This window comes from Heptranchias perlo, chromosome 22 (genome assembly GCF_035084215.1).
Source record: "Heptranchias perlo isolate sHepPer1 chromosome 22, sHepPer1.hap1, whole genome shotgun sequence".
Classification (NCBI taxonomy): Eukaryota; Metazoa; Chordata; class Chondrichthyes; order Hexanchiformes; family Hexanchidae; genus Heptranchias; species Heptranchias perlo.
In genome coordinates, this window is record NC_090346.1 from 16,498,830 (window position 1) to 16,522,225 (window position 23,396).

The 23,396-nt window shown below is 48.7% G+C and overlaps 1 protein-coding gene across 1 annotated transcript in view; it reads left to right on the top strand.

Moving 5' to 3' along the window:
• Positions 1-14,839, top strand: part of cog7 (component of oligomeric golgi complex 7) — a 33,254-nt gene extending 18,415 nt beyond the window's left edge. The window contains exons 9-15 of the mRNA XM_068003755.1: positions 2,220-2,304; positions 2,725-2,911; positions 3,056-3,196; positions 4,515-4,598; positions 5,966-6,080; positions 11,632-11,775; positions 13,542-14,839. Coding sequence (XP_067859856.1) covers positions 2,220-2,304; positions 2,725-2,911; positions 3,056-3,196; positions 4,515-4,598; positions 5,966-6,080; positions 11,632-11,775; positions 13,542-13,708 — 923 coding nt within the window. The 3' untranslated portion in view covers positions 13,709-14,839. The remainder of the gene's footprint in view (positions 1-2,219; positions 2,305-2,724; positions 2,912-3,055; positions 3,197-4,514; positions 4,599-5,965; positions 6,081-11,631; positions 11,776-13,541) is intronic.
• Positions 14,840-23,396: the final 8,557 nt, after the last annotated feature.

The following is a 23,396-nucleotide window of genomic DNA, read 5'->3' on the forward strand; positions in this document are numbered from 1 at the left end:
GGGGGATAGGGAGCCAGTGAGACTGGGTCAGGGGGATGGGGAGCCAGTGAGACTGGGTCAGGGGGATAGGAGCCAGTGAGACTGGGTCAGGGGGATAGGGAGCCAGTGAGACTGGGTCAGGGGGATAGGGAGCCAGTGAGACTGGGTCAGGGGATAGGGAGCCAGTGAGACTGGGTCAGGGGGGGATAGGGAGCAGTGAACTGGTCAGGGGGATAGGGCGCCAGTGAGACTGGGTCAGGGGATAGAGAGCATGTGAGACTGGCCCAATGGGATGGGAGCCAGTGAGGCTGGGTCAGGGGAATAGAGAGCCAGTGAGACTGGATCAGGGGGATAGGGAGCCTAGTGAGACTGGGTCAGGGGGATGGGGAGCCAGTGAGACTGGGTCAGCGGGAATAGGAAGCCAGTGAGGCTGGGTCAGGGGGATAGGGAGCCAGTGAGACTGGGTCAGGGGGATGGGGAGCCAGTGAGACTGGGTCAGGGGGATGGGGAGCCAGTGAGACTGGGTCAGGGGGATGGGGAGCCAGTGAGACTGGGGTCAGGGGGATGGGGAGCCAGTGAGACTGGGTCAGGGGATGGGGAGCCAGTGAGACTGGGTCAGGGGGATAGGGAGCCAGTGAGACTGGGTCAGGGGAATGGGGAGCCAGTGAGACTGGGTCAGGGGGATGGGGAGCCAGTGAGACTGGGTCAGGGGGATGGGGAGCCAGTGAGACTGGGTCAGGGGGATGGGGAGCCAGTGAGACTGGGTCAGGGGGATGGGGAGCCAGTGAGACTGGGTCAGGGGGATGGGGAGCCAGTGAGACTGGGTCAGGGGGATGGGGAGCCAGTGAGACTGGGTCAGGGGGATGGGGAGCCAGTGAGACTGGGTCAGGGGGATGGGGAGCCAGTGAGACTGGGTCAGGGGGATGGGGAGCCAGTGAGACTGGGTCCAGGGGATGGGGAGCCAGTGAGACTGGGTCAGGGGGATGGGGAGCCAGTGAGACTGGGTCAGGGGGATGGGGAGCCAGTGAGACTGGTCAGGGGGATGGGGAGCCAGTGAGGACTGGGTCAGGGGGATGGGGAGCCAGTGAGACTGAGTCAGGGGGATGGGGAGCCAGTGAGACTGGGTCAGGGGGGATGGGGAGCCAGTGAGACTGGTCAGGGGGATAGGGAGCCAGTGAGGCTGGGTCAGGGGATAGGGAGCCAGTGAGGCTGGGTCAGGGGGATAGGGAGCCAGTGGAGGCTGGGTCAGGGGGATAGGGAGCCAGTGAGACTGGGTCAGTGGGATGGGGAGCCAGTGAGACTGGGTCAGGGGGATAGGGAGCCAGTGAGGCTGGGTCAGGGGGATAGGGAGCCAGTGAGGCTGGGTCAGGGGGATGGGGAGCCAGTGAGGCTGGGTCAGGGGGATGGGGAGCCAGTGAGACTGGGTCAGGGGGATGGGGAGCCAGTGAGACTGGGTCAGGGGGATGGGGAGCCAGTGAGACTGGGTCAGGGGGATGGGAGCCAGTGAGGCTGGGTCAGGGGGATAGGGAGCCAGTGAGGCTGGGTCAGGGGGATAGGGAGCCAGTGAGGCTGGGTCAGGGGGATAGGGAGCCAGTGAGACTGGGTCAGTGGGATAGGGAGCCAGTGAGACTGGGTCAGGAGGATGGGATTGCTGTCGAGTCCGGGTTACTTGGAGTGGTGCAGTAGCCAGGAGCGACTCAGTCCTGGTCGTTGAGCCAGAAGGAGAATTCTGGGGAGGGGCCGTTGTTGCTGGTTTAGCAGCTCACAGCCAAACTCAGCCTTTCCAGAATTATGTGCCTCGATTTTAAACCATGTTGTGACTTTCTCTGCCACGTTTCTCCCTTCCCCTGAAGGCATTGATTCCTTTCCGGGGCACAGTTGCTCTGGTTCTTTTCCCCCTCTTGTACTTTACCCAAGTAGCTATTATTTGTGCGTAAGACTTGTTGGTGAGTGTCGACTGTCTGTTCAACCACAGGGCATCACCACGGGGTCTAAACCTGTCCCCTCCCCTGAGGGCCTCGCGCGTATACTCCCAGCAGGGCCAGTGGATGGCTGGCGAGCTGGAGTGGGAACCCATCCTATGCCAGGGCTGCTGATTCTCGTGTCCCCTTTGGCCATCCCAGCTGTGGCCAGCCAACTCCGTGCTTTCCTGGTCTGCGCGGGGTGGCCACTCCCTGGGTCGACGGTTGAACAATAGGAGAGCTTCATTACTGCAGCTGTGTGATGTGTCACCACTTTAGATCAGCGGCCAGGAGTGAGGGTGACTTTAGTGCGGGACGTGGCTGCTCGCGGCTCAGTATGCGCGAAAGCCTCGGGTCATCGAGGGTATGGAACGGGTGAACAGTGACTAAGTGTTTCCACTGGTCAGCAACCTTAAGATGATCACAAGCGTGAATTAACGGGGAAAAATTGCCTTCCCGCAGAGGGTGGTTAGAATGTGGAATTCTCTTGTCAAAAACCATTGTTGAAGCAGAGTCTGTAAATTGTCCTAAAGCGAATTGGATTCTTGTTTGAAGAAAAGGAATATAAAGGGTATGAGGAGTGAGCAGGAGAATGGGATTAGAGCAGGTGGTTGATGCAGAGATAAACACTGGCATAGGCTTGCTATGCCTATTGGCCTATTTCAGTACTGTAATGTCCTATGTACAGGAGAGAGAGAGAGTCTATTCTTCACATTGTAAATGCCTCTCCATGTTTAAGCTGGATTGTGAACAGTTTTCCGATCCTTTTGCGCCTCTCTTGCAGGATATTATCCACCGCAGGGAAGTATTTGTCTGAGTCGTACAGTCCGCGCAGTCTGACTGGTATACAGGAAACCAGCTTCTCTGACAAAAAAACCTCCATCAAGAATCCTTGGCAAGAACATAATTATTTACTGAAGGGAAACCTGAGTGAATATGCCAGTCTGATGGAAATGCTTTATACATTGAAGGTAAGACTCACTGCCTTCAGCAGAGCAGGTGAGGAACTGGAGAGGGGAAAAATTCTACTGGTTTTCAAAAAATTAAGTGCAATGGCCCCTGTCTTTCAGGGTTCATCACTAAAATTCTTTTCAACCTTTCCTTCTGCTTTATAGGAAAAGGGAACCGGAAACAGTAACTTGCTGTCGGAACCTCGCGTGGCCCTGACCCGCCTCAACCAGCAGGCACATCAGCTGGCCTTTGACTCTGTGTTCCTCCGTATCAAACAGCAGCTCTCGCAGGTGGCCAGGCTGGAGGTGAGATTGGAGGGTGGGTGGGTGTTGTTCAGCCCTTTGGAGCTCATCCCTCACTCCAAGACTGTGTGTGTAACAGCTTGGGGGGGAGGGGGTGGTTCCAAGCGGCTGGGTGTGTAAGTGCTGAAACTGGGAAGCCTTTTGGTTGGTAATGTAAAATCTTTGAAATTTCCTTCTACAGATACATTGAGCAGATACCAACAGGGTCCATGAGTCAGGGGTTCTCCCAGTGCCCTGGGGCCAACAACCTCTCCTCACTCAACACCACCAACAACAGACTAACTGTTCCTTCATCTTATTGATTTCTGTGGCACCTTCCTGTGTGTAAATGACTGCCTTATTAGGCCATATAACAACAGCCACTGCATTTCAACGCACTTGGAGATGTTCCTGAGATAAGGAACTATATGATGGCAAGTCTATCTGTTGCTGAGATTGGTGTTAGCCCAAATGACCTTCAGCCAATCTTGCCACTTCAACTCAGTATATATTAATCCAGCTCCCTCACACCGTCACTCAGTAACCCCTCCCTCAGCACCCTGTGTTACTGACTGTATCTCCACTGATGTTAATCCAGCTCCCTCACACCGTCACTCAGTAGCCCCTCGCCCAACGCCTTGTGTTAGTGACTGTATCTCTACTGATGTTAATCCAGCTCTCTCACACTGTCACTCAGTAGCCCCTCACCCAACGTCCCGTGTTACTGACTGTATCTCTACTGATAATAATCCAGCTGCCTCACACTGTCACTCAGTAACCCCTCACCCAACGCCCTGTGTTACTGACTATATCTCTACTGATAATAATCCAGCTGCCTCACACTGTCACTCAGTAATTCCTCTAGATCTGCTTTCTTTCCCTGCATTGGTCAATTGATGTACTTTTTTCTTTATTCAAAAAAGGATGTTACATTAAAGGATTTTGGTTGTTTAAATGATGGTCACACTTTAAAAGGTCAAAAGAAAGGAGGTTAAAGAGTTCTAGAGGGATTGTTTGGTTGCAGAGCAATGGATGGTGTATCTGGAGGAGCAGGCAGGAGAGGTGATACTGGATCATTCGGTGTTTACGATGAAATTCAAAGGAGCTTTCATTTCAAACACTTCCTGATCAGAGAATCTCAGCGGATTAGAAATCTTCCAGAATTAGGACACTTTAACCAGCCAAAAAACAAGGGCTGTTTGTTCTTGCCGCTGAAGTGAAAACTGACCGCGCGTGTAAATGATTGTCTTGGTGCCACGATTACTCTGGTCTTTTTTACCAATGGTCGATTGCTCTGTCACGTTTACACTGGGCCTTGTGTTTTCTCCTACCCTCTGCAAAGACCTGGAACACGGGAACAATGGGAGAGACACTGACCGAGGATCTTCCAACATTCAGCCTCGCTCCCCTTGAATACATCAGCAATGTAAGAGTCTTCATTTCTTGAGAAGCAGACTAGTATTGTTTCTTCTCTCTTTAGTTTCTGCACATGCACCGTCTGCTTCTGACCGGGTGAGTCTTCACAACAAAAAATGTTTTTTTATATATTTGTTCTCTGGATGTGGGCGTCACTGGCAAGGCCGGTATTTATTGCCCATCCTCTAGTTGCCCTTGAGAAGGTGGTGGTGAGCCATCTTGAACCGTTGTAGTCCGTGTGGTGAAGGTACTCCCACAGTACCAGGAGTTCCAGGATTTTGACTCAGTGACGATGAAGGAAAGGCAATATATTTCCAAGTTGGAATGGTGTGTGACTTGGAGGGGAACGTGCAGGTGTTGTTGTTCCCATGTGCCTGCTGCCCTTGTCCTTCTAGGTGGTAGAGGTCGTGGGTTTGGGAGGTGCTGTCGAAGAAGCCTTGGTGAGTTGCTGCAATGCATCTTGGAGATAGATTGAAAACTGACCTTTGAAAGGGGGTTGCAAGAATAGCCCAGGGTGGTGGGCCCTCCTGTGGGGGGGGTAGCCCCTATCCTCTGCTTTGAGTGACCGTACCCCCAGGACCTCAAGTGCAGAGTTCCTGATGTGAGAGCCTCGAAGGAGGGAGATGAAAAGAATAAGCAAGAATAAGCTGGAAATATATTTCCAGAGAACAAATATATAAGCAGGAAGTACACGGCAGGCCAGTCAGTGTCTGAAAGGAGCAAAACAGGTTAATGTTTCAGCTGGGATTGGAATTTTGATGGGATGTACGGGATTCATATCTGAAATGTTGACCGTTCTCTTTCAGATGCTGATCAACCTGCCTGTATTGTCAGTGTTTGTGTTAAGAATCTTTACACAGACAGCAAAGGCCCTACAGTTACAGCTGACTCACAACTTCTCTCCATGAAGCTGGAGATTTGCATGTCTCTTCCTCACCACGTTCCTCCCCGTAACTCGACTCAGCTCCAGCCTGATGCCCATACTTTCTGGCAGAGTCACTGGGTAGTGATCAGGAGTGGGGGACCTTGGCTGATTGTTCCCCTCCCTGGCCTATGGGTGCTGAGGCTGACTGTAGCACTCTCTCGGGTGAGATCGGTTAACTCAGCACAGGGTTAGAAGTCGGACCTTTTGCTCTGTGTGTCTCACTCGCTCACTGGTAGTGCCTTTACCCATTACAGGCAGCTGTGCTCGGGTATGTGTTTAAACTTTGCGCTTCTTGCTCAAAACTTTGAGGAGATGTGAACTGACCTTTATCACATCATGAAAGAACCTGGAGTGGGGGGAGCGAGCGTAGAAACGTCTGTGCAAAATATTTTTGCATCACAAAGGCACTGCCGCTAGTATTCATTGCTTGCTGTTGGGGTCTGTTGTTCCAGATTGGCCAGTACATCATGTCCCTCCCTCTGCACCTGGAGCCCTTTCTGACACAGGAGGACCCTGCTCTTGAGCTAGCCCTGCATTCCGGGAAGCTTCCGTACCCTCCAGAGCAAGGTAAGGGGAACAGGCACTTAATGTGGGTTGCCTCCCTGGTGCTAGGGTCAAGGATGTCACGGAGCGGCTGCAGGGCATTCTGGAGAAGGAGGGTGAACAGCCAGTAGTCGTGGTCCATATCGGTACACACGACATAGGTTAAAAAAAAAGGGATGAGGTCCTGCAAGGTGAATTTAAGGAATTAGGAGATAAATTGAAAAACAGGACCTCAAAGGTAGTGATCTCAGGGTTACTACCAGTGCCATGTGCTAGTGAGTATAGGAACAGGAGAATAGACCAGATGAATGCGTGGCTGCAGGGATGGTGTAGGAGGGAGGGATTTAGATTCCTGGGACATTGGGACCGGTTCTGGGGAAGGTGGGACCTGTACGAGCGGGATGGGTTACACCTGAGCAGGACCGGGACCGATGTCCTCGCGGGGGTGTTTGCTAGTGCTGTTGGGGAAGGTTTAAACTAGAATGGCAGGGGGATGGGAACCTGAGCAGGGAGACAGAGGAGGGGGATACAAGGATAGAAACAAAAGACAGAAAAGGAAGATACAATAGTGGAAGGCAGAGAAAACAAGGGCAAAAAACAAATAGGGCCATGGTGCAAAATAAAACTAAGATGACTAGCAATCTTAAAAAGACAAGTCTAAAGGCATTGTGTCTTAATGTGCGGAGCATTCGCAATAAGCTAGATGAATTAACAGCGCAGATAGATATTAACGGGTATGATATCGTTGCGATTACGGAGACATGGCTGCAGGGTGACCAAGGATGGGAACTGAACATCCAAGGGTATTCAATATTTAGGAAGGACAGGCAAAAAGGGAAAGGAGGTGGGTTAGCGTTGTAGTAAAGGAGGAAATCAATGCAATAGTGAGGAAGGATATTGGCTCGGAAAATCACGATGTGGAATCTGTATGGGTGGAGCTAAGAAACACCAAGGGGCAGAAAACGTTGGTGGGGGTTGTCTATAGACCCCCAAACTTTCGTCATTTCCTTTATTTAGATTCAGGACCCTAGTTTCGGATGCAACTACTTCACTCTCCATCTTAATGAGGAATTCTATCATGTTATGGTCGCTCTTCCCTAAGGGAGCCCGCACAACAAGATTGTTAATTAATCCTTTCTCATTGCACAATACCCAGTCTAGGATCGCCTGTTCTCTAGTTGGTTCCTCAACATATTGATCTAGAAATCCATCACGTACACACTCCAGGAATTCCTCCCCCACAGTATTATTGCAGTGCAGTGGTTATTTAATATACAGATAATTATTATACAGATGTAGGGGAGGGCATTAAACAGGAAATTAGAGACGCATGCAAGAAGGGTACAACTATAATCATGGGTGACTTTAATCTACAATAGATTGATCAAACCAAATTAGCAATAATACTGTGGGGGAGGAATTCCTGGAGTGTGTACGTGATGGTTTTCTAGACCAGTATGTTGAGGAACCAACTAGAGAACAGGCGATCCTAGACTGGGTATTGTGCAATGAGAAAGGATTAATTAACAATCTTGTTGTGTGGGGTCCCTTAGGGAAGAGCGACCATAACATGATAGAATTCCTCATTAAGATGGAGAGTGAAGTAGTTGAATCCGAAACTAGGGTCCTGAATCTAAATAAAGGAAATTACAAAAGTATGAGGTGTGAGTTGGCTAGGATAGATTGGGGAACTTTACTAAAAGGGATGACGGTGGATAGGCAATGGCTAATATTTAAAGAACGTGTGCAGGAATTACAACAATTATTCATTCCTGTCTGGCACAAAAATAAAACAGGAAAGGTGGCTCGACCTTGGCTCACAAAAGAAATTAGGGATAGTATTAGATTCAGAGGAGACATATAAAATTGCCAGAAAAAGCGGCAAGCCTGAGGATTGGGAGCAGTTTAGAATTCAGCAAAGGAGATCAAAGAGATTGATTCAGAGGGGAATTCCCTGCTAGTTTACTCTGAGTTTGAGAGTAAACTAGCAGGGAACATAAAAACTGACTGTATATTCTCTTGACATATTCTATAAATATGTCAAGAGAAAAAGATTAGTGAAGACAAATGTAGGTCCCTTATAGTCAGAAATGGGGGAAGTTATATTGGGAACAAAGAAATGGCAGAACAATTAAACACATACTTTGGTTCTGTCTTCACAAAGGAGGACACAAATAACCTCCTGGAAATGTTAAGGAACCAAGGGTCTAGTGAGAGAGAGGAACTGAAGGAAACCAGTATTAGTAAAAAAAAATTCTAGGGAAATTAATGGGGCTAAAGGCTGACAAATCCCCAGGGTCTGATAATCTACATCCCAGAGTACTAAAGGAAGTGGTCCTGGAAATAGTGGATGCATTGGTGATCATCTTGCAAAATTCTATAGACTCTGGAACAGTTCCTACAGATTGGAGGGTGGCAAATGTAACCCCACTATTTAAAAAAGGAGGGAGAGAAAAAACAGGGAATTACAGACCAGTTAGCCTAACATCAGTAGTGGGGAAAATGCTAGAGTCTATTATAAAAGATGTGATAACAGAACACTTGGAGGGCATTAACGGGATTGGACAAAGTCAGCATGGGTTTATGAAAGGGGAATCATGCTTAACAAATCTACTGGAGTTTTTTGAGGGTGTAACTGGTAGAATAGATATGGAAGAACCAGTGGATGTGGTGTACTTGGATTTTCAGAAGGCTTTTGATAAGGTCCCACACAAGAGGTTAGTGTGCAAAATTAACGCACATGGGATTGGGGGGAATATACTGGCATGGATTGAGACAGACAGGAAACAGAGAGCAGGAATAAACGGGTCTTTTTCTGGGTGGCAGGCAGTGACTAGTGGGGTACCGCAGGGATCAGAGCTTGGGCCCCAGCTACTCACAATATATATCAATGATTTGGATGAGGGAACTAAATGTAACATTTCCAAGTTTGCGGACGACACAAAGCTGGGGTGGAATGTGAGCTGTGAGGAGGATGCAAAGAGGCTCCAATGTGATTTAGTCAAGTTGGGTGAGTGGGGAAGAACATGGCAGATGCAATATAATGTGGATAAATGTGAGGTTATCCACTTTGGTTGTAAAAACAGAAAGGCAGATTATTATCTGAATGGTTTTAGATTGGGAAAAGGGGAGGTGCAACGAGACCTGGGTGTCCTTGTACACCATTTGCTGAAAGCGAGCATTCAGGTGCAGCAAGCAGTTAAGAAGGCGAATGGTAAGTTGGTGTTCATTGCAAGAGGATTTGAGTACAGGAGCAGGGATGTCTTACTGCAGTTATACAGGGCCTTGGCGAGACCACATCTGGAGTATTGTGTGTAGTTTTGGTCTCAATATCTGAGGAAGGATGTCCTTGCCATGGAGGGAGTGCAACGAAGGTTTACCAGACTGATTCCTGGGATAGCAAGAGTGACTTATGAGGAGAGATTGGGTCGACTAGGCCTATATTTACGAGAGTTTAGAGGAATGAGAGGTGATCTCATCGAAACATATAAAATTCTAACAGGACTAGACAGACTAGATGCAGGGAGGATGTTCCCAATGGCTGGGGAGTCCAGAACCAGGGCTCACAGTCTCAGGATACGGGGTATGCCATTTAGAACCGAGATGAGGAGAAATTTATTCACTCAGAGGGTGGTGATCCTGTGGAATTCTCTACCACAGAAGGCAGTGGAGGCCAAGTCATTAAATATTTTCAAGAAGGAGATAGATATATTTCTTAATGCTAAAGGGATCAAGGGATATGGGGAAAAAGCGGGAACAGGATACTGAGATAGACTATCAGCCATGATCATTTTGAATGGCGGAGCAGGCCCAAAGGGCCGAATGGCCTACTCTTGCTCCTATTTTCTACGATTCTATGAAACAGGTGTGCCAGGGAGGGGGCGGAGTTATGGCGGGGAGGGAGGGCGGTTGAACTGTGGCGGGGACAAGTGGGCAAGCTGTGGGAGGGGGCGGGGTTATGGCGGGGAGGGGGCGGTCGAACTGTGGCGGGAGGGGGCGGGGTTATGGCGGGGAGGGAGGGCGGTCGAACTGTGGCAGGGGCGAGCTGTGGGAGGAGGGCGAGTTGTGGGCGGGCGAGCTGTGGGGAGAGGGGCGGGCTGGTCGGGAGGTATGGTTTACTGTGGTGCAAGAGGACAAAAAAAAGAAACTGAATGACAGGAAATTAAAGTTTAAAAATAGACATTAAGGAGGTGAAGGTTCTCTTTTTTTAACAAAACAATGGGCGAGTGAGTACCTGCTTGTCTGTAATTAGACCTGATGACTAACCTGAGAATCCACAACTTTGAAGCTTGCAGTTTCTGAGAATGTGATATCATTTGCAGGTCAATTATGGAGGAAAATGGTATCAGGGTTAAATTATGAGGAACAGGTGGCATAAACTTGGCTTCTGTTCCCTTGGGTATCGAAGTCTGAGGGGTGACCTGATCAAGGTGTTTAAAATGTTGAAAGGATTTGATAGAGGAGATAAAGAGAAACTCTTTCCTCTGGTGGTGGGGTCCAGAACACAGGGACATAATCTCAATTCAGGCGGGGAATCACAAAGCACTTTTTCAGGGTAGTAGAAATCTGGAACACTCTCCCCAAAGGCTGTTGCTGCTGGGGGTCAATTGGAGCTTTCAAGACTGAGATTGATAGGTTTTTGTTGGGTATCGAGGGATATGGACCAAAGGCGGGTAAATGAGGTAAAGATCAGCCATGATCTGATTGAATGGCGGAGCAGGCTCGGGGGGCAGATTGGCCTACTCCGGTTCCTATGTAAAATGGGCATCTCCTGTTTCCATTGAGGAATTTCACCCCAACAGCAGCTTATCCCCTGGGTGCATGGTCACAAGCATCTACACAATATCCAGATCAGAGCGGAGAGGATAGGGACAGGATAGGATATAGGGTCCCCATGAATAACCTCTCCGGGGCCGTCCAAACCTCTACCACTAGGTCTCCGTTCTTGAGTACTAAAAGGGGCTTTGGGTGAAGTTCGGGGGCCAGAATTTGACTCTAATCCTGACCAGATGGAAGTCCTTAAATGCAACAATCTTTAAGGCAGCCTCCATCCAGTTCCTAATTTCACAACCCCACAGCAGTTTGTATTTCTTCAGCACTTTTAATGTACTAAAAATGGCCAAAGGCGCTTCATAGAGAAACAGTAATAAGGAACGGAAGCCAAGGTGTCTCAGAAAGGTTAAGAGAGGTGAGTGTAGGGTAGATGGACAAGAGAGGTTGGCCGAGAGAGGCAGGGGTGTTAGAGAGGGTGGTCGAGAGAGTTGAGCCAAGGCTGATGAAATGAGGAGGGGGTGCACAGCAGCTCAGAGTTGGAAGATTATCACGAGGCTGGAGAATGTTGTAGCGGTATGGAGGTAGGTTGTAGCGGTATGGAAGGCCAAAGAGGACCATGTTGGAATAATAGAGTCTGGAGCTGGCAGGAGTATGGATAACAGACTGCTCGTAATTCAGCACTAATTAGCAGTAAATGGAGAGTGGGTATAGCTAGAAAATGGCTTGGGGATTTTCAGTTTAGGTTCATTTACAGATGGGATTTATCTGTCAGCCCACGTTTTATGCTTGAAATCTCTCCTAGGGGATGAGCTACCAGAGTTGGACAACATGGCTGATTATTGGCTGGGCTCCATTGCAAGGGCAACAATGCACACTTACTGTGAATCCATTCTGCAGATCCCAGAGCTCACACCACATGCAACCAAACAACTCGCCACCGATATCGGTAAGTATAACATAAACAGGGAGAGGCATTTGTGTTTTATTGAAACTCCTATGGTCAGTGTTAGAATCATAGATTCTTACAGCATAGTATGACGCCATTCAGCCCATCGCACCTGTGCCGGCTCTTTGAAAGAACTGTCCAATTAGTCCCACTCCCACCACTCTTTCCCCATAGCCCCGCAAAGGAAAGATGCTCTGAACTTTCATTTCTTGTTTCTCCTACTCACCAAATATCCCATCCTCCATACTTGTCCTCTTCCCGACTGTAATGAAAACAAGACTCATTCTTACCCAGGACCTCAGAATTGTGGAGTTACCTCACTCTGACCCCTATAATCTACAAGCTTTTAAAACCCAAGGTTAATGTGACTTAACCACGACCTTTTCATTTAGATTATCTTCTCCACTGCTTTTCTCAACCTTGATGCTGATCTTCACTGAGGCCCTTCACCCAGGTATCTCAATCAAACAGATGGGTAGAGATAGCACATTGGCAAGATACACCAGCACACAGGAACAACATATGCATACGACTGGATTGCAAGGCAGTCATTGAGAGGGGTGTACAAATGATGTCATTAACCATGAGGCCGAGTTATCACTGATTCTCACATTATACAGTATATCACTGATTCTCACATTATACAGTATATCACTGATTCTCACATTATACAGTATATCACTGATTCTCACATTATACAGTATATCACTGATTCTCACATTATACAGTATATCACTGATTCTCACATTATACAGTATATCACTGATTCTCACATTATACAGTATATCACTGATTCTCACATTATACAGTATATCACTGATTCTCACATTATACAGTATATCACTGATTCTCAAACATTGTACAGCGTATCAGCAATTCTGAAACATTGTACAGCGTATCAGCAATTCTGAAACATTATACGGTACATCAGTGATTCTCAAACCAGCTCGAGGGGCTGAATGGCCTACTCCTGTTCCTGTGTATAAACAATTCTCAAATACTTTTGGGCTCAGTCCAGCCAAAAGATTGTCATGGCAGCTCGTGCCTTTCCTGCTTTTAACATGCTCTCCCTTTTACCTCTGCTCTGAAGCACATTTTCCTCCTGTTGGCCATGGGACAAGCAGAGAGATCAAGAGGTAGGTTGTCACAGAATAAGGAGAGTTTAGGCCATGGAACCAGTGTGGGCTGGTTTGTGCTCAACTGTGATGTCTCCAAGAGCGGAATGGCCTGATGTCATTCAGTGCTGCCCTTACCCCTAACTGAACCTTTGGTTCACCCATCACCCTTGTGCTCACTGACCTACAGGCAATGCCTCGATTTAAAAATTCTCATCCTTGTGCTCAAATCCCACCATGGCCTCGCTCCCTCCCTATCTCTGTAACCTCCTCCAGCCCTACAACCCTTTGAAATCTCTGCACTCCTCAATTCTAGCCTCTTGCACATCCCCGATTTTAATCGCTCCACCGTGCCTTCAGCCGCCTAGGCCCTAAGCTCTGGAATTCCCTCCCTAAACCTCTCCGCCTCTCTATCTCTCTCCTCCTTTAAGACGCTCCTTAAAACCTACCTCTTTGACCAAGCTTTTGGTCACCTGTCCTAATATCTCCTTATGTGGCTCGGTATCAAAAATTGTCTGTTTAAAGCTCCTGTGAAGCATCTTGGGGACGTTTTACAACGTTAAAGGCGCTATATAAATGCAAGTTGTTGTTGTTCGGCAAGCTTCACATGGAGTTGATCTTAAAGGAATGTGCCCTTTCCTCCGCTCCCAGATTACCTCAGTAATGTCATGGATGCTCTCGGTCTGCAGCCATCCCGGTCTCTGCAGCAGATCGTGACTCTCCTGAAAGCAAAGCCTGAGGAGTTCAGACAAGCAGCGAAGAGCGTCCCACGGAGACTGACCAGCGTGATCACATCCATGAGGAACATCCATTACTAACCAGCAATCCTGCTCGTAAATCGATAGCGCAAATACACTGTTTATAAAAGAAATCTGTATTTAATTCTGATGGTTGACGGTTACCCACATTCACATTGGCTCACAGACCAACTAAAGAGCGTTCCCATCTGCCTGCAAAGGTGCATCTTGCTCGTGCTGAGTACATGCACTTTTCAGAAGGTTCTGGTGCGGTCCTCTGATGGTTTTAGGTACTGAGTATCAGGCCCAGGTCCCAGGTTCGATCTCCAGTCTTCTGCTAAATGAGCTGGGATTGGTGATTGGTACATTGCAAGTGCCTCGATATCCCTGGGTTAGGGAGGGGGAAATTAACCAGGGCTTCCACTCCTCACTATCCAGAGACACCCAACCCACACCCTCTCCCCATGCCGAAAGTACATGCATGTGGATGTTGGGTGAGGATGGGATCCGGATCAACGTGACGCTGGTTGGTCCGTCGATGCTCGCTGTTCTGCTCACGTGACTGAAAATGATCCATTTGGATGACACCCGGTACCCTGCAAGGAGTCGAAGGCTCCAGGAGCGGAGGGGAAGAAACCGGCAAGAAGGGGAGTAAATGAAGACGAACACTGAAGAAATGTGCGGGAGGGTGTTTGCGGCTGACGCAGTGTGGTGTTGTGTTAACACACTGCCTCACACGGGAGTGCAGCCTCCTCCAAGCCTCAGTCACCAAGGTGAGTGAGAATTGCCCCAGAGCAGAGAGGAGAGAGGAAGTTATAGAGGCTGATCCCATGGCTGATCAAAGTGCTGCATTGGCTGAGCAGCAGAGAAAGATTCAAAGAACTTAAATTTTTTTTTAAAAAAGGGTGGGAATAAAGAGACGGAATGTAATGCTGGCTCTGTATTTTGTATGACACTAGGATGCCTTAAATCAGGGAATGGAGCAGGAGCCTGCTCCCTCATTGGAACCACAGTGGTACGGAGGTGCGAGCAGGCGTGGTTCTGAAAGGAGTTGAACACAATGCTCTGAGGGTTAGTTGCATGGTGTAACTGGCTGAGGTTTGCATGGGTTGCAATTGTTGGTAATGAATTGGAGGTGTGGGTGGCTCTGGGTTTGTGTTCACATCCAGTGTCAGCATAAGAAACAAAATAAACCGCCACCTTGTGATAAAATGGGTGAGAATGTAATAATTATTTGTTGTACCCGTTTGCTCCTTTGCAGAGTGTCTGGATGGAATACTCTGTGTTTGGGAGTCTCGGTACCCGTTTGCTCCTTTGCAGAGTGTCTGGATGGAATACTCTGTTTGGGAGTCTCGGTACCCGTTTGCTCCTTTGCCTGGTTACTAATCTGTAAAAGAACTTAAGCAGTTGGTGAAGGCAGAGAAGAGGCACAAGGCTGATTCCCCATGTCTGAGAACTGAGTTGGGAGGAAAAGCTTGGGATTTTCTGCCTTGAATGGAAGTGAGTGATGGGGCAGCTTACAGAGGTATATAAGATAATGAACAGTTTAGTACAGGTAAATCTGGAGCACTTCAAATTGAAGCATGACAATTTAAGGTTCAAGGCACGAGGGTTCAAACTGGGGAAAAGTAAATTCAGGACCAATTTCACACATACATTGATCAATGTGGAATAGGTAGGATCGTGGAGGCAAATAATCCTGGGGTCATTTAAGAAATCAACTGAATGTGTTGATAGGCAGTAGAACTGTAGACCCTTTCTGAATGTATGAGGCACGAGTGGCCCAATGGCCTCCCTCGTCTGTATCTACTCTGAAATGCATCAACCGGTATAGCAATGAGCTGTGGACATTGAGAGGAGATCAGGTTCCATCCCTGGTTTGGGTTTGTGGGTGGTGGTGGGGGAGAGGGTGAGGGGTGTGTGTGTGTGTCAGCTGCTCTCAGCCAGGGCAGCAGTTGTGTCCATGATGGTCAGAGAATGATACAACACAGAAGGAGGCCATTCGCCCCATCGTGCCTGTGCTGGCTCTATGAAAAAGCTATCCAATTTGTCCCACTTCCCTCTCTGTCCTTTCCCCATAGTCCTGCAATTTTTTCCTTTTTAAGTATTTATCCAATTCCCTTTTGAAAGTTACTATTGAATCTGTTCCCACCGCCTTTTCAGGCAGTGAATTCCGGATCATTACAACTCGCTGCATAAAAAAATTTTCCTCATCTCCCCTCTGGTTCTTTTGCCAATTACTTCGGCCTTTGATCTCCGCCGTGTAACTCCATCAGACATTACATGTAGCGGAGGAGCTCAGCGTAGTGCTGTGGGTACCAGCGATGCCCAGGCCTGATGGCAGTGCCCAGCAGGTGGGCAGTCAGGAACTGGAAAGGGTGTTTGTGTGTGTGTGTGTGTGTGTGTGTTTTGTTGAAGCAAATGATAAGCCGAAGTGCGTCAGAGTTAGGGAATGTGGCCCTCTTCCTCTTTGTCACCCAGTGTCAGCGCCAAACGCTGCCAGGTCAGGAACACCATGGGTTAGATGCAGAGTCAAACTCCCTGTGCACTGTTCCAGAATTGCGCCTGGGCCCCAATCGACCCTACAGTGCCACTGTCAGTTTTACTTCACTCCCCATTCTTGCGGTCTCTTGAGTGAGATTGCAGCTGAGAGCAGTCGTATACCATGGAGTTGCACTGTCGCAAATGCATCTGTCCATGACAGTATTGGTAGGAGTGACCACCGCACAGTCCTCGTGGAGATGAAATCCCGTCTTCGCACTGAGGACACCATCCAACGTGTTGTGTGGCACTACCACCGTGCTAAATGGGATAGATTCAGAACAGATCCGGCAGCTCAAAACTGGGCATCCAAGAGGCGCTGTGGGCCATCAGCAGCAGCAGAATTGTATTCCAGCACAATCTGTAACCTCATGGCCCGGCATATTCCTCACTCTACCATTACCAACAAGCCAGGGGATCAACCCTGGTTCAATGAGGAGTGTAGAAGAGCATGCCAGGAGCAGCACCAGGCGTACCTAAAAATGAGGTGCCAACCTGGTGAAGCTACAACTCAGGACTACATGCATGCTAAACAGCGGAAGCAACATGCTATAGACAGAGCTAAGCGATTCCACAACCAACGGATCAGATCAAAGCTCTGCAGTCCTGCCACATCCAGTCGTGAATGGTGGTGGACAATTAAACAACTAACGGGAGGAGGAGGCTCTGCAAACATCCCCATTCTCAATGATGGCGGAGTCCAGCACGTGAGTGCAAAAGACAAGGCTGAAGCGTTTGCAACCATCTTCAGCCAGAAGTGCCGAGTGGATAATCCATCTCAGCCTCCTCCCGATATCCCCACCATCACGGAAGCCAGTCTTCGGCCAATTCGATTCACTCCACGTGATATCAAGAAACGGCTGAGTGCACTGGATACAGCAAAGGCTATGGGCCCTGACAACATCCCAGCTGTGGTGCTGAAGACTTGTGCTCCAGAACTAGCTGCGCCTCTAGCCAAGCTGTTCCAGTACAGCTACAACACTGGCATCCACCCGACAATGTGGAAAATTGCCCAGGTATGTCCTGTCCACAAAAAGCAGGACAAATCCAATCCGGCCAATTACCGCCCCATCAGTCTACTCTCAATCATCAGCAAAGTGATGGAAGGTGTCGTCGACAGTGCTATCAAGCGGCACTTACTCACCAATAACCTGCTTACCGATGCTCGGTTTCGGTTCCGCCAGGACCACTCGGCTCCAGACCTCATTACAGCCTTGGTCCAAACATGGACAAAAGAGGTGAGGTGAGAGTGACTGCCCTTGACATCAAGGCAGCATTTGACCGAGTGTGGCACCAAGGAGCCCTAGTAAAATTGAAGTCAATGGGAATCAGGGGGAAAACTCTCCAGTGGCTGGAGTCATACCTAGCACAAAGGAAGATGGTAGTGGTTGTTGGAGGCCAATCATCTCAGCCCCAAGGCATTGCTGCAGGAGTTCCTCAGGGCAGTGTCCTAGGCCCAACCATCTTCAGCTGCTTCATCAATGACCTTCCCTCCATCATAAGGTCAGAAATGGGGATGTTCGCTGATGACTGCACAGTGTTCAGTTCCATTCGCAACCCCTCAGATAATGAAGCAGTCCGAGCCTGCATGCAGCAAGACCTGGACAACATCCAGGCTTGGGCTGATAAGTGGCAAGTAACATTCGCGCCAGACAAGTGCCAGGCAATGACCATCTCCAACAAGAGAGAGTCTAACCACCTCCCCTTGACATTCAACGGCATTACCATCGCTGAATCCCCCACCATCAACATCCTGGGGGTCACCATTGACCAGAAACTTAACTGGACCAGCCATATAAATACTGTGGCTACAAGAGCAGGTCAGAGGCTGGGTATTCTGCGGCGAGTGACTCACCTCCTGACTCCCCAAAGCCTTTCCACCATCTACAAGGCACAAGTCAGGAGTGTGATGGAATACTCTCCACTTGCCTGGATGAGTGCAGCTCCAACAACACTCAAGAAGCTCGACACCATCCAAGATAAAGCAGCCCACTTGATTGGCACCCCATCCACCACCCTAAACATTCACTCCCTTCACCACCGGCGCACTGTGGCTGCAGTGTGTACCATCCACAGGATGCACTGCAGCAACTCGCCATGGCTTCTTCGACAGCACCTCCCAAACCCGCGACCTCTACCACCTAGAAGGACAAGGGCAGCAGGCGCATGGGAACAACACCACCTGCACGTTCCCCTCCAAGTCACACACCATCCCGACTTGGAAATATATCGCCGTTCCTTCATTGTCGCTGGGTCAAAATCCTGGAACTCCCTAACAGCACTGTGGGAGAACCGTCACCACACGGACTGCAGCGGTTCAAGAAGGCGGCTCACCACCACCTTCTCGAGGGCAATTAGGGATGGGCAATAAATGCTGGCCTTGCCAGCGATGCCCACATCCCGTGAACGAATAAAAAAAAACTCTCTGCAAACATGGGCTGGGACCGCCCAAACTCATCTCACTTTCGTCGAGCGGAAAGGACCGACTTTAGCCTTATCGGTCTGGGTTGCATTTGGACTGTGGTCACGGTGGTGACTGGCCAGTGTGTCACCCAGCCCTGCTCTTGAAGCAGCGAGAAAATCCTGACACAGGGTCATCACCCCAAACGTTAACCTGTCTTTGCTTCTTTCAAATGTGTATTTCTAGCATTTTCTATCCTTTTTAAAGACGTTTTCTCCTAGTTGGCATCTTCATCGCTTTCTGTTTGTCTCCCTCTCTATCTCTATCTCTCTCTCTCCCTCTCTCTGTCCGTCGTGAATTGTATTCCCCTCTGCACAGCTGTGTGTGTCAGCCTTGGCTCAGTGGTAGCAAAAGGGTCGTGTGACCACAATGTTGGGCGCTTAGGGGAAAAGAGGAGAAGCCGAATCCCAGCTGTGGCTCAGCGGGGAGCACTCTCTCTCGCCTTTGGGTCAGAAGGTCATGGGTTCAAGTCCCACTCCAGAGAATTGAGCCCATAAGCCAGGCTGACCCTGCCAGTGCAGTACTGAGGGAGTGCTTCAGATGAGACGTTAAACCGAAGCCCCGTCTGCTCCCTCAGGTGGATGTAAAAGATCCCATGGTGCTATTGTGAAGAAGAGCAGGGGAGTTCTCCCTGGTGTCCTGGCCAATATTTATCCCCCAACCAGCATCACCAAAACAAATGATCCGGTCATTATCTCATTGCAGTTTGTGGGATCTTGCTGTGCGCACATTGGCTGCTGCGTTTCCTACATTACAACAGTTACTACACTTCAAAACTACTTCATTGGCTATAGAGCACTTTGGGAACGTCCTGAGGTTGTGAAAGGCGCTATATAAATGCAAGTCTGTCTTTCTTTTCCCTTTATTGTGGGTCCAGCGTGGCTCAAGCTGTAGATCCTGTCTTTGATCCCTGTGGGTATTCTTGCTGCTCAAATGCCTTTCAACCAACCAATCTTAACTCTTCAGCTCGCTGTTTGAGAGCACCAAGCCTTAACTTCTGTTTATGATTTATTGCCCTCAGCTCAATCTGTGTCTCCACAGATTATTTAAGAAATTTCTGTTTCTTGCAAAGTATCTCTTCCCCCCCACCCACATTGTATCTCTGTTACTGACTGAATCTTAAAAAGCTGACTATTTGTAAACACTTTCCAGCCGGCAAATCTCTAGTTGCCCTGTTTATTAAATTAATTACATTTCTTTTGAAATAAAATGACTGGTGAAGTGGTTCTAAAATATGTTGCCCTCCCTGTCACATCTCCCATGGAAGTCTTGCAGATACAACTGACTCCTGGTTTAGATGTCTGCTCTATACCCACCCCCTGTCCACTGATGCACAAAGTATGAGAAAAAGCTCGTGTTTGTGTTTGTTGCTCTTACACGTTCTCTCTCACACACTGCTACTCACTCTCCCTCGCTATACTTCTCTCATACTCCCTCATTCACTCACTCATACTGTCCATCATTTTTCACACTCTGCCTCACTCTCGCCCTCTCCCTTACATACACTTTCTCTCCCACACTGACACTCCCTGCAGCTAGAGACTATAACTTTCCGTGCCTATTGCATTCTTTTTAGCTCTGGGTCTGTACCTGCCCTGGGAGTGTTTGATGGGATAGTGTAGAGGGAGCTTTACTCTGTATCTAACCCGTGCTGTACCTGCCCAGGGAGTGTTTGATGGGACAGTGTAGAGGGAGCTTTACTCTGTATCTAACCTGCGCTGTTCCTGCCTAGGGAGTGTTTGATGGGACAGTGTGGAGGGAATTGGTGTTAGCTAGTCACTGGAGCACCAAAGAGCATTCCTCTATTTCCTACCTACAATTTTTTTAAATCTTCACTGTATTTTCCTCCCCACTTGTCACGAAGGTGTTGACTCTTTGCTGGGTACAGTCACCCATACATCGGGTACGCCTCAGTCCAATATTCCTGTGTGATTCTGGGCAGTCAGTGCCAGACGGCTATGCAGCTACGTGCCTGACCCTGTCCTGCAGAGGTTGCTGGAGAGAGGTCAGGAGCTGGAACCCAGCTGATGTTCTTTTCCCTCCCTGTTTACCATTTGAACCAGGCGGTGAGCAGCTAACTCAGGGCAGGGCGGGCGATCAAACGTGGGACCTGCCTGGCCTGTGAGGTTCTGATACACCTCATTGAGCAACCAGGGAAACACTCGCACTCTTGGGAACTGAATAATAAATTGCTTTTCACCCGATTACATATTTTGCCGATATCCCACATAGAATCATACAGCACAGAAGGAGGCCATTCGGCCATCGAGCCTGTGCCGGCTCTTTGAAAGAGCTATCCAATTAGTCCCACTCCCTTGCTCTTTCCCCATAGCCCTGCAATTTTTTTCCTTTTTACGTATATATATCGGATTCCCTTTTGAGAGTTACTGTTGAATCTGCTTCCACCGCCCTTTCAGGCAGCGCATTCCAGATCGTAACAACTCGCTGCATAAAACAAATTCCCCTCACCTCCCCTCTGCTTCTTTTGCCAATTACCTTAAATCTGTGTCCTCTGGTTACTGACCCTCCTGCCAGTGGAAACAGTTGTAAACCCGTTGTACGGCCTACTTTCCTTCTTCAAGCCCAGCTATTGAAAGCAGCCCACGGTATTGCAGGAAGGGTCTTGTTAATGTTTCTCTTTGAATCACCGATAAACAGTCACAGACATAATTGACTGAAGTGGTGTTCCTGAGCACAGCGATAATTACACCTTTCTTCCTCCCTAACAGACCTTCTGTCGGTTCACAGGCGCAGAACAGCCCCAGACCTGTTGTGAAGGCTTTGTGCCCGAGATCTGGCCAGTTCGATCCAGTACTGTACTCGGTCAATCTTTAGTGCAGTTCAGTCACTGCAGGTCGAGTAGGTTTATTTTTGGAGGTGTTCCCACGCCTAAGGGTGGGGAGGATCTCGTGTCACTTTTTCTTAATTAAACTATCTCTTTCAGGTTAAACAACTGCAAGAAAGAAACTGTCAGCACAAGAATCACAGGCTGATACCTAGCCTGCCAAGTGTAGCATCAGCATTACTAAGTGTGCTATTAGTGTGCCATACAAGATCAACCATACCCAATATGGATCCATTTGAAGACCTAATGTCAACCTATTGCCGGCGCGGACACGATGGGCCGAAGGACCTCTATCTGTGCTGTATAACTCTATGACTCTAGGAGCAGTGGGCCAAATGATGACCACCTTCTGTGCTGAAAGCTTTTTAATTCATTCTCAGTATGTGGGCATCGCTGGCAAGGCTGGCATTTATTGTCTGTCCTTAGTTGGCCTAAGAAGGTGATTTGATACAACTGAGGGGCTTGCTAGGCCACTCTACAGAGTTTTACTCTGTATCTAACCCGTGCTATACCTGCCCTGGGAGTGTTTGATGGGACAGTGTAGAGGGAGCTTTACTCTGTATCTAACCCGTGCTGTACCTGCCCTGGGAGTGTTTGATGGGACAGTGTAGAGGGAGCTTTACTCTGGAACTAACTTGGAACCTAATTTGGAAAGTTTGATGGTTTCACTGGGTGCACAAAGTGGGTAGTTGTCCAGTTTCCCAGCAGTGATTTCCTTCATCTTAACTTAAAACGTAACAGTAAATGATTTTATTCTAACGAGTTTCTAGGACTTGGAGTGGTGTTACCTGCTCCTTTGTCCTCACTCCAAGCGTGGTCATATGTGATTAATCGCTTAGGGCCCTGTCCCAGGTAGGAAGCATTCAGAATTCAATGTCCTCCTACAATGTAATGGCATTCTGTAGTTTTCCACAAACATCATGAAAAAAGCTGAAGAATTATTGACCAAGGTTTTGTTTCCATTCCAGAGAGGTGGGAACAGGTTTCTGGTGTAAGTTAAGTGCCATCACAATCTGACTCCGGTTCCTCCCCAACTTTAAAAGTAGAAAAGATTGTATTCAACTTTTTTCATTCCCAGTTTTCTCCCTTCTCTCCTGAAGGCAGAGTCTTGCTCAGGTGAGGGTTCCATGGGATGCCCTCCATTACTTTGCTGATGCATCCATTATTCATATATTAGCCTAAACAGTGTGTTGACCCAACGTTTGACAGTGGTGGGAATCAAGGCAAACCCACTTAGTCCACAGCCCAGCACACACTCACAGCAGCGCGCGCTCGATGGCCATCAGGCTGATTTCCCTCCCCAATCGAGGGGTCCTGAAGCTAATGGTAACATCTCTCACCCTGGCTGAGGTTAGCTAGCTCAGCACCGAGCAGGGATTGAAGCCTGGCAATGGACCCTTTCCACTAAAGATTATGGAACTGCGGAATAAGTGTAAACCATTTCATTGGCCTGATTTCAGCAGCCTTCTCCTTGATACCGATCGGCAGATTTATGTTTGTTTCTGGGGTCCCATCCTGGGAAGGTGGCTGTTTCTACAGTTGAGTGGCTTGCATGGGGCATTAACGGTCAACCACACAGTGTGGGACTGGAGTCCCATGTAGTCAGACCAGGTAGTGGAGGCGGGATCCCCTCCCCGAAGGGCATTGTTCAACCAGTTGGATTTTAACGATAATCCGTCACTTTTCAGGCTCATTTTGCCACAAATGACCAGATTCAGTAAATTCAATTTCCCCACGTTGGGATTTGAACTCCAGAACGGAACGCACCGCTTGGCCGTGCCCATACGGACAAGTCTGTGCATTGTGGTGACATTTTGGTTATTTCTGGCACTGGTCACTGTTGGTTTGGTTTCCCCAAACCTGTCACGGCTGTGAGAAGTTTCTGGAATATTGACGCCCGCAAGATACTCTCCGCTTCAGAC